Genomic DNA, 17,711 nt, shown 5'->3' with positions numbered 1-17,711 from the left:
CCCCTGCATTGGCAGGTGGATTCTTAACCACTGCGCCACCAGGGAAGCCCCCCCATATTTTTCTTGATACTACATTAAATCTCAACAGCAGCAATATGGAATATGAAACCATATCAATGAACTTTTGGTATTGTGCTATATTATAATCCATTGTTACACCTTATACTTTTTTTTTAATAAATTTATTTATTTTATTTATTTATTTTTGGCTGCGTTGGGTCTTCGTTGCTGTGCCCCGGCTTTCTCTAGTTGCGGTGAGTGGGGACTACTCTTCGTTGCGGTGTGCAGACTTCTCATTGCGGTGGCTTCTCTTGTTGCGGAGCACGGGCTCTAGCCGCGCAGGCTGCAGTAGTTGTGGCTCATGGGCTCTAGAGCGCAGGCTCAGTAGTTGTGGTGCACGGACTTAGTTGCTCCGTGGCATGTGGGATCTTCCCGGACCAGGACTCAAACCCGTGCCCCCTGAATTGGCAGGCAGATTCTTAACCACTGCACCACCAGGGAAGCCCACACCTTATATTTTGAATTTTTTTTTTTTACCTATGCATCATTTTATGACATCATGTATGGATAATTTGGAAAGTTTAGTTCCCTGTTTTATGTAGATTCAGATTACACATTTCATTATACATTATTCAGAAAATCACATTTGTTAATACACCATTATTCCCATCAGGAAAAATCTCTTAAGTATTGGGAGCTATCCAACTCATGGTGGTGGAAACAACCTTTCCAAAATCCTAATTTTTGCTTGAAAGCACAAAATTTATCTTTGACAGCAAATACTTTTTCTTTTCTTAAAGTGATAGGCTCATTTTGTTTACGTTTAAGATGCCGAATACTCAAGTCTAAATAGCTATAGTTTGTCTACAGTTGCTCTTTCAAGTAAAAATAGCATTCCATGAAAAAAGCATATAATTTAGTTCACAATGCAAACAATCATACAAGTACTTTTCTACAAGTCAGTCATCAGACTTCAGTGTGCAGCTTTTTGCATGCGTCCCATTTTGTCATATAGAATATTAAAAATATATTTACTGAAGGGTAATATATTATCCTCCTCCTTCACATGCTAAAAGTTTTGATTATCTGGTGGACATTATGGATGATATGTGGAATCTGGATTATGTTGTCTTCCTTTAAAGGTGTTGAGGTTTTTTTCCTGGCAAGTGGTTAAATTATTGCCAGATCTTCTTAGTCACGTCAGATTTAATTTTAGGTTCTGTTCAGGTGAAATTATTTTGATATTTTTCTAGCGTGGTTCTTATTCCTATAGCGTGGCATATCTGGGGTCTTAACTGAATGCCTGAAGTGTTCAGAGAGGTCTCTCCATTCTGGCTTAGCCAGAACTCCAGTATCTTCAAACACTGCACTGCACTGCCTATGCAGACTTCAGGGGCCCTCCCCTTTGTCCAACCCCCTCTTGTTCAGTATTCTGCTGCACAAAGTCTCACCATCTCAGCAGCTCTGAACCTTGATTTCTGCCTTCTCAACTCACAAAACTGCCACTCAGTGAGTCAGCCAGGCTCTGCTTGGGCTCTACCTCTGCAGCACAGTCTAGAACATGCCCCAGACAGAAAGCCAGGGTACGTGTGGGAGCTGACCTTTTGTGTTTCTCTTCTTTTAAGGATCACAGTCCTGTGCTGTCTGAAGTGTAGTCCAGTGCCTAAAAGCAATTGCTTTATATACTATTTTATCCAGTTTTATTATTGTTTATAGCAGAAGGATAAGCCTATTTCTAGGTACTCTGTCATGGTGCAAATCACAAGTCCTATACAGCAGTTTTAAGCCATAATTATGAATATTTTGTAGCTGTGTAGAAGAGTGTTTGTATGTGTGTGTGTATCCACAAATACAGGAAGGGAACTTGAAAAATTAAGAACTGTTAACTGATTAGGATATTTAAACGAAAGGTAAGACTTCTTCTCTTTAACTTTCTATTAATATAATTTTAACTATGTAATAAAATGACTTTGTTATGGAATTAAAGATTACTGAAATAGTTTTAAGGTGAAATTAATAAGCTTTATTTCTTCTCTTTACCTAACAATATTTTATTTTTAATTCACTAGGCACCTAATACACTTGTTAAATTTGTCTTTAAATTTTCTTCTGTAATGACACTTTTTCATGCACAGTAAATGACCAAGACAGAAAAACATTTTATCTGTGTAACTTACACTGGGTACTTTGGTTTATATCTGATTGTTAAAAATTATAATAGGAAGTGACACCACATTCAGCAGTTTTCTATAAGTAGGAACCTCAGAAACATTAGTACCCAAGCTAAATGATTGGGGAGAGAGTGTGTGTGTTTTAACTTTTCCAAACCAAATGCATGATTATTTAGACTGTTATTGCCATCAACTTAAAGCTAAAGCAAGGAATCATCATTCAATTGTGCTATACATATAGAAGGAATATGAAATCACACACACATGCAGACATATGAACTGAAGTCATAGGACTCATGGCCACTCCAAAATTATGAACTAATTCTACTAGCCTTGGTGTGAAAATTTCTTTTTTTTTTAACATCTTTATTGGAGTATAATTGCTTTACAATGGTGTGTTAGTTTCTGCTTTATAACAAAGTGAATCAGTTATACATATACATATGTTCCCATATCTCTTCCCTCTTGCGTCTCCCTCCCTCCCACCCTCCCTATCCCACCCCGCTAGGTGGTCACAGAGCACCGAGTTGATCGCCCTGTGCTATGCGGCTGCTTCCCGCTAGCTATCTGTTTTACGTTTGGTAGTGTATATATGTCCATGCCACTCTCTCACTTTGTCACAGCTTACCCTTCCCCCTCCCCATATCCTCAAGTCCATTCTCTAGTAGGTCTGTGTCTTTATTCCCATCTTGCCCCTAGGTTCTTCATGACCTTTTTTTTTTTTCTTAGATTCCATATATATGTGTTAGCATATGGTATTTCTTTTTCTCTTTCTGACTTACTTCACTCTGTATGACAGACTCTAGGTCCATCCACCTCACTACAAATAACTCAATTTCGTTTCTTTTTATGGCTGAGTAATATTCCATTGTATATATGTGCCACATCTTCTTTATCCATTCATCTGTTGATGGACACTTAGGTTGCTTCCATGTCCTGGCTATTGTAAATAGAGCTGCAATGAACATTTTGGTACATGACTCTTTTTGAATTATGGTTTTCTCAGGGTATATGCCCAGTAGTGGGATTGCTGGGTCGTATGGTAGTTCTATTTTTAGTTTTTTAAGGAACCTCCATACTGTTCTCCATAGTGGCTGTATCAATTTACATTCCCACCAACAGTGCAAGAGAGTTCCCTTTTCTCCACACCCTCTCCAGCACTTATTGTTTCTAGATTTTTTGATGATGGCCATTCTGACTGGTGTGAGATGATATCTCATTGTAGTTTTGATTTGCATTTCTCTAATGATTAATAATGTTGAGCATTCTTTCATGTGTTTGTTGGCAATCTGTATATCTTCTGTGGAGAAATGTCTGTTTAGGTCTCCTGCCCATTTTTGGATTGGGTTGTTTGTTTTTTTGATATTGAGCTGCATGAGCTGCTTGTAAATTTTGGAGATTAATCCTTCGTCAGTTGCTTCATTTGCAAATATTTTCTCCCATTCTTTTGGTCTTGTTTATGGTTTCCTTTGCTGTGCAAAAGCTTTTAAGGTTCATTAGGTCCCATTTGTTTATTTTTGTTTTTATTTCCATTGCTCTAGGATGTGGGTCAAAAAGGATCTTGCTGTGATTTATGTCATAGAGTGTTCTGCCTATGTTTTCCTCTAAGAGTTTGATAGTGTCTGGCCTTACATTTAGGTCTTTAATCCATTTTGAGTTTATTTTTTTATTTTATTTTTTTCAAGAAGATGTTGGGGGTAGGCATTTATTTATTTATTTATTTATTTATTTATTTATTTATTTTTGCTGTGTTGGGTCTTCATTTCTGTGCAAGGGCTTTCTCTAGTTGTGGCAAGCGGGGGCCACTCTTCATCGCGGTGCGCGGGCCTCTCACTATCGTGGCCTCTCTGGTTGCGGAGCACAGGCTCCAGACGCGCAGGCTCAGTAGTTATGGCTCATGGGCCTAGTTGCTCCGCGGCATGTGGGATCTTCCCAGACCAGGGCTCAAAGCTGTGTCCCCTGCATTAGCAGGCAGATTCTCAACGACTGCGCCACCAGGGAAGCCCCTTAAGTGTATTTTTGTGTATGGTGTTAGAGAGTGTTCTAATTTCATACTTTTACATGTACCTGTCCAGTTTTCCCAGCACCACTTATTGAAGAGGCTGTCTTTTCTCCACTGTATATTCTTGCCCCCTTTATCAAAGATAAGGTGATCATATGTGCATGGGTTTATCTCTGGGCTTTCTGTCCTGTTCCATTGATCTATATTTCTGTTTTTGTGCCAGTACCATACTGTCTTGATTAATGTAGCTTTGTAGTATACTAAAAATCCTATCTTTTATTTTTAAGATTTTTCTCAAATTCAAGTTTTCAGGAAAAATATTCAGCATATTTTATATTTTCTTCTCAATTCTCTCTCTTTTTTTTTTTTTTTTTTTTTTGTGTGTGGTATGCAGGCCTCTCACTGTTGTGGCCTCTCCCGTTGCGGAGCACAGGCTCCGGATGTGCAGGCTCAGCGGCCATGGCTCACGGGCCCAGCCACTCTGCAGCATGTGGGATCTTCCCAGACTGGGGCACGAACCCGTGTCCCCTGCATCGGCAGGTGGACTCTCAACCACTGCGCCACCAGGGAAGCCCTCAATTCTCTTTTTTTAAGAAAACATATATTCTTTTTTATTATAAAGATTGCTGGGTTTTCCCCCAAGAAGGATAGCATAACGTTTTAATGACCATTGTTATATGTCTTAAACATGCAGTATAGTTTTTTTATAAATATGGTTTTTAGAAAGATTATCTCTAGTTGAAGCAGCTTTACAATATTAAGGAAATTTTAAGGCAGTTACTCTTAATTCCACTATTCTACTATAATTGTTTTTATTTCACCCAGTGTGTATATTATTTTGTATAGTTGTGATTATAATACATATACAGTTTGGGGATCTGTTGTTTTAACCTCATGCTATTTCATATATACTTCTCCATATTGTTGCATAAACTTCATATCTATCATTTTAAATGTCTGTATAATATTCCTTTGAGTTACCATACTTTTTCTATTATCCTATCACTGAGGTTGTTTCCAGTTTTTTGCTATTATATTTGGTATTCCAGTAAATACTGTTGTACAGATACTTCTCTGTACAGAACTTCTCTGGGTTTTTTTTTTTAGTGGCTTCATTACAATAAATTCCCAGAGTGTAATTTGCAAGTCAAACAGTATGAACCATTTTCTTCCTTCAGTAGTGGTGGTGGTGGTGGTGGTGGTTGTTAAATACCTGATTATTTTCAGTTTGTTTGTTAGGTGTCTCTATGCTTAATCTATTGTAATTGTATTTGTTACTTATAAACCTGAATGATTCTTATTGCTGTCTGTTGGGTTTGGATATACATGAATCAGACTCTTCTAATATAAGAACGTCCATAAAGCAGCTGGTCTGGAGGAAGTCCCCATAAATACAGTAGAAACATTTTATAGGTTTCTATGGGGATTCTGTAACTACATAGTGGAAAATCTGTTCTCTTGAGGCTAAGGGTATAATATCCCCCTCACCTAGCAGTTAAGAAAATGAAGCAACATAAAAAACAGTATAAGGAAGTTAGAGCAATTTAAGAAATAACTAAATCTATTAAATACTCAGGAAGAAGCAAGTTAAACTAACAGTTTAAAACAAATGTGTAAGGGTGAAAACCATATACGCTCTCTTTGTCTCAGAGCTTGATTTTTTTACAGGGAAATGGACTGTTCTATTTTCCTTGTTATATTTTTTAGAAATTCATAGATGAGAAACTTGTCCCCAGCCTTAGTAATACTATTTTTTCAATAAGTGATTTATTGCCTTTAACATCATAACTGTCATATAATAATATGCTTTATATATTTATAGGTACAGAATATAAAATGTAGTTACCAGCTCCAAGTTATATATGTGACTGCTCACATATATTAAAATAAGTCAAAGCAAAAATTTGTTCTGATCTCATTCATTAAAGCAAGTGATAAAGCTGTTTAGTGATTATTTGGGTTGTAAATGATTGGGTTTTATTTGAAATAACAGTGGTTAAATTTTCATCTGTGAAACTCTGATTTTTACATTATTCATATACTTTTCCTGGGAACTTCAGTATACCAGTTTTGATCCTTCTTAAATGTAATTTCTTACCTTTCAGTGGTGTATTTATAGCCAGGTCACTGGAATATACCCTCTCATATCTGATTGCATAAACATGACTTAAAATAGTACCAAGCTCATCATCATTCCACCCAAAGCAACTCCTTATTCTGTCACTGTTGCCCCCACTTTCATCAGTACTCAGTTTTAATGCCTTGGAATCATTCCTGACTCTCATTCTTCTCCCTTCTATATCTAGTTAATCTCCAGATCATAACTATAGTTTTCTTTCATAATATCTCTCCCTGTACTCTGCCTTTCTGTTTCCCATTGCCACCACCTTAGTGCTGGGACTCATTACTCCCAGACTACTACAACAGACTTGAATTTTGGGTATGTGATTTCTTTATTGTTAAGAAAAATGGTTTATTCCAGGAAACTACATCACCCACTTATAGTTTTACCTATTGCAAAAAAAGAAACGTAGACTTTGTAAGAACAAAGCAAAACAAAAATTACCTTTTTTCTATAAAGATGTTGCTTCTATTCCAAGAAAGATATTTTGGTGGCAGGAAATAATATTCTCTCATCTAGAGTAAATTTTGAAACTGAAAATACTTATAGAAAGTGCCAGATCTTAGAAAGATGACCTTCTTATATACTATATCAAGTAGTCTATCATTTAAACATAAATGAATCCATATACAGAAATTAAGGCAGCTAATAAGAATAGTGCAAAAGGAGTATGAAAAAACTATTGAAGAATTCCCGGTTCATAAATTAACAGAAAAGCAAATAAATTTAGCCTTAGAATGAAACACAGCAAACCATACCAGCACCCAGATAAACATGCACCGTGGTGCTCCTGGGACACCACTTAAGCAGCTATCTCCAGAAGGTGGCTGGGGCTTGCAACACACCCAGAGTTAGAAGAACCGCAGGCGCTCCAGGGTTGCACCAGCGCCGTCACAAGGAACATCTGACACAACGTATTCATTTGCCTTGGAATTTGTTTGTGTCATTTGCCTTTGACCTAGAATGAAAGAGGTATCCCTTGTCACTCTTTTTCTGCCTTCTTCAATTATAAAGCATGTTTTATAATCTTCATTTTTTGAAAGGGACCACATGCAGTGGTCAAAAGAAGAAGAAGAAGCAGCCAGAAAAAAAGTAGAGGAAAACTCATCTGTGCGAGTCCTTCTGGAAGAGCAAGGTAAAGCAACTACATGTTGTATCTCCTGGAGCCTGGCTTTCCTGTTTGCCCTTCCACTGATTCAGTTCACACCTCAGTCTCATTTCCTCCTACTTGTGCCACTACTTTAGAGAGTTCTTAGCTTCTACCTTTGCTAATCTACTTGTTCCTTTGGGAGAATTCCCAGTTATTCCAGTGTAGTGGAACCAAAGTTAAAGAAATAAATTATGTATTCACCCTATAAGTATAATCTCTTTCTATAGTCATATTATTGCTTTCTCTGGGAGATACTTAAGGGTGGCATTTCAAACAAGATATGAGAACATAATTTAAAATTTTTCCTTTGGTTATGCATCTTTTAGTATGCTGTTGTGCACTTGACCTGCTAGGAATATTCAACAGATTCAAAAACTTTGAGCAAAGAAGGTAAAGTCATATCAAAATGTTTCTGGTCTTTTACTGAACATAAAGTTTCAATAAGGATTTGAGGTACTTTTCTTAGAGGCCTTTGATATTTAGAGTTTAATTTAGGTAAGGCCTCGCCAACCTTAAAAATGGCTTCTAAAGTATTGGCCTATGCTACAATCACAAAACCAGAAAATAACAAGTGTGTGTGAGGATGTGTAGAAATGAAGCCCTTATATGCCCTGTTAGAGTAATTATAAAATGGTACAACCTCTACTGAAAACAGTATGGAAGTTCCTCCAAAAATTAAAAATGGAACTACCATATCATCTAGCAGTCCCATCTCTGGGTATATAGCCAGAAGAATTGAAAGGGTCTTGAAGAAATATTTGCACACCCATTTTCATAGCAACACAATTCACCATAGCAAAAGGTAGAAGCAACCCAAATGTCCAACAGATAAATTGATAAACAAAATGTGGTCTTTTCATATGGAATATTATTCAGCCATAAAAAGAAATGGAATCCCTGTCACATGCTATCATCTGGATGAACCTTGAGGACATTATGTTAAATGAAATAAGCCAGTCACAAAAAGACAAATACTATATGATTCCACTTATATGAGGTACCTAAAGTAGTCAGATTCATAGAAACAGAAATTAGAATGGTGGTTAGCAAGGGCTGAGGGGAGAGGGGGAAACACAGAGTTGTTGTTTAATGGGTATAGGGTTTCAGATTTGCAGGATGAAAAAGTTCTGGACATCTGTTTCACAACAATGTAAATATACTTAACACTACTGAGCTCTTCACTTAAAAATGGTTAAGATGGTAAATGTTATGTGTTTTTTACCACAAATTTTTTTTCTAAAAAGCACACTAAAAAAAATTAGACCTCTGTCCTTCTCAATGCGTAGCTGGGAACCGACAGGCAGTTGGCCCAACACTTAAACTCTCTAGAGAGGATTTTCCTACCTTTTTTTTCTTAAATGATTTCTCCTCTAAAACAGGTTGATTTTTTTCTTTAAAAAAAACAAAAACAGCTTATTGAAGTACCAGATACCCATAGAAATTAACACAATTCATAAATTTTCATAAAGTTTTCATAAAACTCAGTGAATTTTCCCAACACCCACTTCAAGAAATAGAATATTACCAGTAACCCAGAAACTTCCTCATGCTCTGTCCCAATTACTTTCCCAAATCCCTAAGACTCTACAAACAGCAACCACTATTCTGGCTTCTAATACCGTAGGTTAGTTTTGCCAGAACAACTTGGTTGTGGTCATCATCATTTCTCAATCACTCATGTAGCACTGTCAGTGTACCCGTTAGATAGAATGAGAGGCAGTAAACTATGGCCAGGGGCCAAATCCAGCTCACTGCCTATTTTTATAAATAAAGATTTATTGGAACACATACTCATTTGTTAACATTGTCCATGGCTGCTTTTGAGCTATATCTACAGAGTTGAGTAGTTGCAACAGGAACCTTATGTAGCCCACACAGACTACTTACTGTCTGGCCCTTTACAGAAAAAGTTTGCCAACCCCTGAGATAGAATTTTGTTTCCAGATTGATCAGCTGTCCTGAAACTCCCCAGAGAAAGATGTTTGCATTCCTCTGTGCAAGCCAAGCTAGTGAAAAGCACTAGTCCCACTGGTTAGCTATTGTTCTGGTGACTTTAGTCTACACCTGAGGCTAAAGTTTGAAGCAAAGGTAGCTGTTGCAACTTGAGCTAATGAGACAGCCCTCATGAGCTGCCCTTTGCCAGTGAAGGGGGCAGTGTGGCCCTGTCTTATCCTCTGGCATCATTTGTTATCCCTCAGAGCTAGTTTTCCTTCCTTACTGTAAGCATGAATATGTCCTGGAGGATAGACAAGAAAGAAGAGCACCTGATCCACAGTAGAACCATTCTATTTTTATGAGCTCCAGCCATGCAGTCCCAGAGTGGGATGTGGCCAGGGAGTGTTGGGGCTGGATTTGAGAGTGCATACCGGTGGCAGTTCTGCTCACAGATCAGCCCGCACTGCATTCCTTTGCAGGAACTCTGTCACACTGTTTCTGAGGAAGTATAATTTTGCTTCTTTGCCAGCAGCTGCACAGACATATTTTCCACATTACTCAAGCTTCTGCTAGTGGCCACCTGGATGTGACAGAGAGAGTCGAGCCTAAACAGAATTAAAAGATATCAGTCATCTTAATTCTTTTCCAGGAAGTTAAAAATTATCCACAGTATATTTCCTGAGAATATGAAAAACCAAGGATTTTTTTTCATGCTCTTTTGAGTATTTCTGTTTAGAACATAAATAGATGAGCAGTGCTGATAATGTTCCCTTAAAGGGCTCTGTACGTGGCTGCCTATTTTGGCCTATTTATGTTAACAATGAACTTGAGTGGAGCTAATGAGGTTATTTTCAGGCCTTGGAAACCACAGTAAAGGAAAATGACAGTTCCCACAGAACCATAATGTGACTGAAATAGAAAGGTGGTGACTGGCCTTTCTCTATAGAAGCAGGAAAAGCAGACTGGAGAGGGCTGATGATACTGCTTTGAAGCATTTGGTTTGCTTATTAGCATGTGCATTCTGTTTCTGAGCAAGTTTTCTGGCCGCCGTGGAGACACAAAACAAAAGAGTTCATTTTAAAATGACTCAAAGTGATCAAGGCTTCTGCTGGGTCCCCTCTACGTCCTACCTCCCCCCACCCCCCCGTAACACCACTCAGTGCAGTGGACTTCACACATGTCAGAGCACTGCTACAAGTAGAGGAACACACACAGTGAGGGTGACCCTTACATCACACTTAAGCAAGGTTGCACAGAGCAGCAGTTGAGGGTGGCAAAGAAAGAAAACTGTCCTGAGGAACTATGTTGAGTGACAGGACATTACAGTGAGAGTAAATACCTACCCAGCCACCCAGTCCAGTCTCCACCAGGGATCATCGACCTGCTAGTCTGCAGAAGCCTAGGTGAGGCTTCTAATTGGATATCTAATGTCTCTGATGAACATGGGTCAAGGTGAATAGATCCGTTTAAAAGCTCTATTCCCAAACGTTGTGAAAACCCAAAGGAAGCTGTGACCCGGTTCTTCTCCCACTGCCCCTGTTAATCACCATCTCTTCTTATCCAGGAGGGTCCTAAGACTTTGAAAGAGCCAGTTTTCTCCCATCATAAAGTATTCCATTTGCAGAATAGTATACGGCATGAGCACTGTCTACTGATTTTATCTTACTTATTTTAATGCCACTGGGAGGAAATACTGGTTGTTCTCCCATGCTGGCCAACTCTCTGGCAAGTTTCTTTTGGTCTCTGTGTGTTAGTCTCTCCTGTCACTCCCATTTCCCATTTGTCACCTATTGTCTCAGCCTTTGGTGAGAACTGAAGTCCGGAAACACCCCCACAATTCTGAAAATAAGAACTTATTCATCACAAATAAGACAGTCTTTTGCCGTACGATGGTTGACATATTCATTCCTGTGATTAAAATGTAAAGCATCCGGGCTCTCATTAGCAATATTTCTTTCAATTAGATGCCCAGATTAATGATTTTTAATTCCACATTTCCTTTTGGTAATTTATTTTAAATTTTATAATGGCTCAGATTTCTTTTTAAAGCAGGTTAATTCAGAGAAATGAGAAAGATACATTTGGCAGTTTTTGAGTTAACATGATTATAATTTCCTAAAAACATCTCCAGTGTGTTACATCTCAGCTGGTAATTTAGCAAATGTAATGGGTTTTTAAAAGTTAATAACAAATGCAGCTGCTATTTTTACTTTAAAATACCCTTGTAAATAACTATCTACCTAGGATGTGTTATCTATGACAAGGAAAATAGTAAGAGAATTCCACTATACCTTCCTTTGTGAATACCTTACCACTTGAGAGTGTCCTATGTGAGAAAAAAAAATAGAGTAGCTAAAAGTTTTGTGTGCTGATAAATTTAGGATACTTGTTTGTAGGTCAGCTTTGGTTGTTAATTTCATACAGTGCTCTTAGAAGTATACTTTAAATTTCATAACTTTAAGAGTTTTCTTTTATTAGACAATTAACTTTATCAGTGACGTGGAAACTTCCAACTTTGAGAGCTCAGGTGTTTGTGTAATTGCTCTGCAAAAATAGCTTTAAATTGCCTTTTGTATAGGCAGGGTGGGAGGGAGGGAGATGCAAGAGGGAAGAGATATGGGAACATATGTATATGTATAACTGATTCACTTTGTTATAAAGCAGAAACTAACACACCATTGTAAAGCAATTATACTCCAATAAAGATGTTAAAAATAATAAAATAAATAAAATAAAATAGGGGCTTCCCTGGTGGCGCAGTGGTTGAGAGTCTGCCTGCCGATGCAGGGGACATGGGTTCGTGCCCCGGTCCGGGAAGATCCCACATGCCGCGGAGCGGCTGGGCCCGTGAGCCATGGCCGCTGGGCCTGTGCATCCGGAGCCTGTGCTCCGCAGCGGGAGAGGCCACAACAGTGAGAGGCCCGCGTACCGCAAAAAAAAAAATAATAATTAATTAATTAAATTAAATTAAAATAAATTGCCTTTTGTTACATTGCAACTTAGAATAAATTTTCATAATACATATTAATCATATCGTATATGTCAGATACATATAAATGGTTTAATTCAATTTCTTAGTCGTTATATTCAGTGTGATTCAGGGTGAATTCTGCATACTTAAGTATGGTTAGTGTGTCATAGTCCTTCTTCTCCTCAGCAGTATTGAATTTAATAAATGAATAATTGAGAAGTTGCTTCATCTGGCTGTGGTTAAACAGATCACTACATTCCTTTTACGGCTGTTGGCAGAGAGCAATTAACTCTGAATTGGCCACCTTGGAGAGTAAAGGGAAAATTTTCTCCTCCAAGAAAAATTGATCATTAATGTACCTGTTTAGAAAATCAGTTGGACAAGATGAAGACCAGATTTCTCTACACTATACTCTTTTATCAGTATTGGCCTGCACTTGAGTTGAGTGAACCAGCAGGATTAAGCTAAATTTTTCACTCATGGTCAGAAAAGTTGCTCTTCCAATTCCCCTGTTATCACAGAGGAAATTGCAGTTCAGGAAATTAAATTATATGCTGGAGGTGTTTACCTTGTCTCATAGCCATAATTATGAGTTTGATTGAGCTTCCGTGGGGTCTCAGAAGCTGTTACACATTACTGGAAACTGTGGAGTTGCCAGAATTGATTGAAGGTACTGCTAAAAGCACAACTTTAGGGCTTCCCTGGTGGCGCAGTGGTTGAGAGTCTGCCTGCCGATGCAGGGGACATGGGTTCGTGCCCCGGTCTGGGAAGATCCCACATGCCGCGGAGCGGCTGGGCCCGTGAGCCATGGCTGCTGGGCCTGCACGTCCACAGCCTGTGCTCCGCAACGGGAGAGGCCACAGTAGTGAGAAGCCCACGTAATGCAAAAAAATAAAATAAAATAAAAAAATAAAAGCACAACTTTAAAAAGCAAAAAAAAAAGTTCCAGCTCATTAGCCTTTATCCCAGACTATCCTGTTTTGTTTCTGTTTTGTTGCTGTCCCACAAACCCATCTATTCTCATAGAGCATTTTATGTTCCTGTTGCTCATCATAGTTTCATCATACAACCTTGCATAGTTTATTTTTTATATAATTCAAATGGGGTTTAATTAAGTCTGTTTTTCTGATCTGTCTTTATGTAGGTTCACTCCAATCAGCATTATTTTTACTATTTGGTTATACTTCTTATAAGTCGTACTGAGGTTTTAATTTCAGCTTAATGCTTCATAATGAGAGGAAAGTAGAAAATCAGAAAAACAGATTATTTTCAGAGATATTTTGGAGGGGGTTAATCTTGATTTTGTGTTAGGAAGGCAGTGTAGTATAATGGTTAAGAGCGTAAAGTCTGACAGAACTGGTTCAGGTCCTGGCTCTGCTGGGTGACCTTGGGCAAATTTTTTTATCCCCTCTGACCTTGAACTTCTTTGTCTGTAAATCGGAATAACATGTCTATCTGAGAGGTATTATTAGGATTAAATGGGGAAAAAAATCCAAGTAACATTTGACATAGTGCCTGGCACAAAATAAACACTTAGTATGTACTATTGTGCTGCTGTTTATTGGTACAATGATTTATGTGATGTTTGGTTTTTTCCTCCTAATTCCTGAGTGGGAAATACTTGAAACAGGCTTGAAAGCGTATATATTAGCAGACCTTGACCATCATCATTTAATAGTAATCAGATCCTTTTTAAAGATTGAATAAGCTAGGGTTGAATTTAGGTGTTTGATATATTTGGTACCTGAACCAGATTCTGGTCACCTCACTGAAGATTCATTTTCTTTATAAACTGTAGAAATTAAACAGTAGTACAGGCTCATATTTATGACAGCAATCTGATCCAAGATTTTGCAGTTTGTAGAACTGAATGTTTAATGTTCTCCATAAATTCATGGGATTTAATAGGAAAGTATGTAGACTTTTTAGAGCTTAAACATAGAGATACTGTAATTCAGGGGTCCGGCCCGTGGCCTGTTAGGAACCAGGCCGCACAGCAGGAGGTGAGCAGCAGGGGAGTGAGCGAAGCTTCATCTGCTGCTCCCCATTGCTCCCCATTGCTCCCCATTGCTCCCCATCGCTCGCATTACCTCCTGAACCATCACCCCCGACCCCCACCTCCGTGGAAAAATTGTCTTCCACAAAACTGGTTCCTGGTGCCAAAAAGGTTGGGGGTCGCTGCTCTAATTCAACCCCTCATCAAATTAGGAAACTCTTTGGGCAAGTAGAATGAAGAATTCAACCAAGATTCTTTATCTTCATGTAAGATGTAGATAAAACTTTGCAAAAGAAAGAACTACCTAATAATCGTTAAATTGTTACCAGCACTCCAAAATTCCATCTGATGGTTATAAATGAATATAAAATAAATTTTAGAGTTGCAGTCAGTGTATAGACCATGCTGTGTGAATATTTTCTCTTAATATTATTATCATTTTAATTACTACATAAGATTACTCTGGGGCTTCCCTGGTGGTGCAGTGGTTGAGAGTCCACCTGCCGATGCAGGGGACACGGGTTCATGCCCCGGTCCAGGAAGATCCCACATGCCGCGGAGCGGCTGGGCCCATGAGCCATGGCCACTGAGCCTGCGCGTCCGGAGCCTGTGCTCCACAATGGGAGAGGCCACAACAGTGAGAGGCCCGCGTACTGCAAAAAAAAAAAAAAAAAAAAAAAAAATTACTCTGTTTTGACATGCATGGTTTGCTTGGTCATTCCTATGTTGCTGAATGTTTATTTCCACTTTTTCTTATTATAAATAGCACTGCTATGAACATCTTTTCTTTCAAGTTACTCCCCTGCTGTCTATCTCTTCCCCTGCCAATTAATTCCGAGGGGGATATTACCACAAATTAATCACTTATATTACATTCTAGTTACTTATAGTTAGGTTCAAACTCACTTCACAAGTAACTTGGTATTGGAAACTCAAATGCTAGAGATTTGACTAAATATAGGTCTTCTTAGGTGGGTCACTTTTTATTAAGCAGAAAAATCTTTTACCAGCATAGAGTGAGTTACAGAGAGTTCTTAAGGTAAAAGGAAGAAGAGAAGGTGCAAGAAGACCCTGGGGAAATTTGATGGTTTCCTAATTCCTCCTGAGTCTGATTTTCGGAATGTTGTTTTGTTTTCTTACACAGTATATCAGATACACTCCAATTTTTAAAAGTAGAGATAGAACTATTTTAAAGATATACAGCATTTTTAGATTAGTGATAAATAGGCTTCCTCCCATTAGTGCAGATGAGAGCATGTTTTGGACTTCAACATCACATAATTCTTTTGTTACAGAGATCTACTTTCATTTCTCAGACCTTAAATACAGATGGGAGTTTCTGTCTTTCTAGCAGTCCTGCTGCCAGATACAGTTCAGCCCTGATGGGAAGGAAGTCTTGTGGCCAGATGGGTGGAGATCCATGGTACAAGGCCATAAAGATAAAAGTGGAAAGAAAAGAAAAAATATAAGGGCTTCAGGACAGGGTTCTGTAATAGAGACAAACCTGACTATAGGCAACTGCTTGTTCTGAGGGTAAGGGCTCCTTTAAAATTCTCAAAGAAATGAGTCTGTTGTTTTTAGTTTTAGTTTATTTTTGGAATAGATTGTAATTTCACATGGATCAAAATTCAAATGAGAATTCTTCCTCAAACCCTGGTCCCCAGCCACTCAGTTCCACTCTTTAGAGGCAACCAGTACTACTAATTATGTGATTATCCTTCCAGAAGTATTCTGCCCATATAGCAGTAAATGCGTGTATATACATACATGACTGTTTTTCTGTGTATGTACACACATGTATTTTTTTTCTTCTTTTGTTTCTAATAAATAGTTGCATCATATACTTACTGTTCTACATTTTGCTTTCTCACCTAACATTAAGTCTTGAAAATTACTCTATATTAATGGAAGGTTTTTAAAATTTTTTGAAGGCACTTTAGAAATGTCACGTGTCTACACTGGGTGAAAGTAATTCCTAACCCAGGGATTAGGTCTGGTACGTAATAGTATCCAAGAAATGTTTCTTGAGTGAGTGAGTGAGAAAGTTAGTGAATTAATGATTATACTAATTTAAGCTGCAGATAGAAAGAGGCAGAAAGCTAAGAATTGCCTGAAGGTCTGAGACTGTTGACCTAACCCTGATGCTGGGACCCAGGGTAATCGAAGGGATGACATCACAAAATGCATATCTCTTTTTAAATTGCATCAGAAATTCTCTTTAAGGCTTCATATTAGGAGATGTCAATAAGAAGAGGTGCCTCTGGAGGTGGGTGAAGAATGGAGTTACGGGATGGCCCCTAGACCCCAGGAGTCAGAACATACGGTCCTGCTTCTGCTGTGACCAGGCTCCAGGACCCGGATAAGTGGGTTCATTTCTCTGTGTGTCCTTTCTTCAAACGTGAAACAAGGGGGTTGGAGTAGATTATTTCAATGGACCATTCTAGCTGTAAGGTTATGTCATTTTTTATTCCACAATTTCCTGTTTGATTACCAGTTTGCACAGGCATTTGTCGTGTTGAAGCTGCATTTACAGAGACATGAAAAATGAGGTATCATTTCTCTAAGATAATAAAGAGCCTTACAGGTTATTGGTAAAAATGTGATCATTAAGATTTCAAGATTAGACTGTAGAAAGCAGTGTGCAATGATTATATTCCTCACAAAAATGTATTGGCTAAACTATTGAGACAGAAGCAGACGTACCAGGGTAAGCCCAAATACCCCACACATTGACACATTTTGTGAGGATTAATACTCTGTAGTTTTAACCTTTAAAAGGTTAAAAAAAATCATAAATAAAAATTATTATAATATTAAAGTTATTCAATAGTAAATATAATTGTTATAAATGAATAGTATATGTAATATATTTAACAGTATTTAATTATTAAATATAGTTATTAAAATAGTAACTAATGATAAATATAATTCATAGTAAAATAAATCTTTTTTCTTCTCTTTATTTTAGTGAAGTATGAGAGTGAAGCTAGTAAATATTGGGACACATTTTATAAGATTCATAAGAATAAGTTTTTCAAAGATCGTAATTGGCTGTTGAGGGAATTTCCTGAAATTCTTCCAGTTGGTCAAAAACCTGAAGAGAAGGTAAAAGAATTATCATGGAATCATGTAAAAGTTCATGCTGCAAATTGTTTCTCAAGAATGCACTGCCCTACTATGCCTGAAGAAAAAAATCATAATAGAGAAAGTTCTGGCTCATCAGATGGTCAAAACAAAGCAGGATCAGATTTTTCCAACCTAGACTCCAAAGAACACAGAAAAGGACCTCTGAAGACTGAATTGTTTCCTGGTAGCAGCGCCACTTTCAGAATCCTAGAGGTATGGTACTGCAGGGGCAAAAATT

General features: G+C 38.0%; 1 protein-coding gene across 3 annotated transcripts in view; it reads left to right on the top strand.

The window, feature by feature from the left end:
- Positions 1-17,711, top strand: part of METTL8 (methyltransferase 8, tRNA N3-cytidine) — a 77,883-nt gene that overhangs the window by 45,955 nt on the left and 14,217 nt on the right. For 2 of the 3 annotated variants that reach the window (XM_060106430.1, XM_060106429.1), the window contains 2 exons: positions 7,339-7,430; positions 17,316-17,686. In XM_060106430.1, the coding sequence (XP_059962413.1) occupies positions 7,346-7,430; positions 17,316-17,686 (456 nt within the window). In that variant the 5' untranslated portion in view covers positions 7,339-7,345. The remainder of the gene's footprint in view (positions 1-7,338; positions 7,431-17,315; positions 17,687-17,711) is intronic. The other variant, XM_060106431.1, reaches the window with a different exon arrangement.

The sequence above is a fragment of the Mesoplodon densirostris genome, chromosome 8 (assembly GCF_025265405.1).
Source record: "Mesoplodon densirostris isolate mMesDen1 chromosome 8, mMesDen1 primary haplotype, whole genome shotgun sequence".
Taxonomy (NCBI): domain Eukaryota; kingdom Metazoa; phylum Chordata; class Mammalia; order Artiodactyla; family Ziphiidae; genus Mesoplodon; species Mesoplodon densirostris.
Note: the sequence above shows the minus strand (reverse complement) of the source record. Positions and strands in the feature narration are given on the sequence as shown.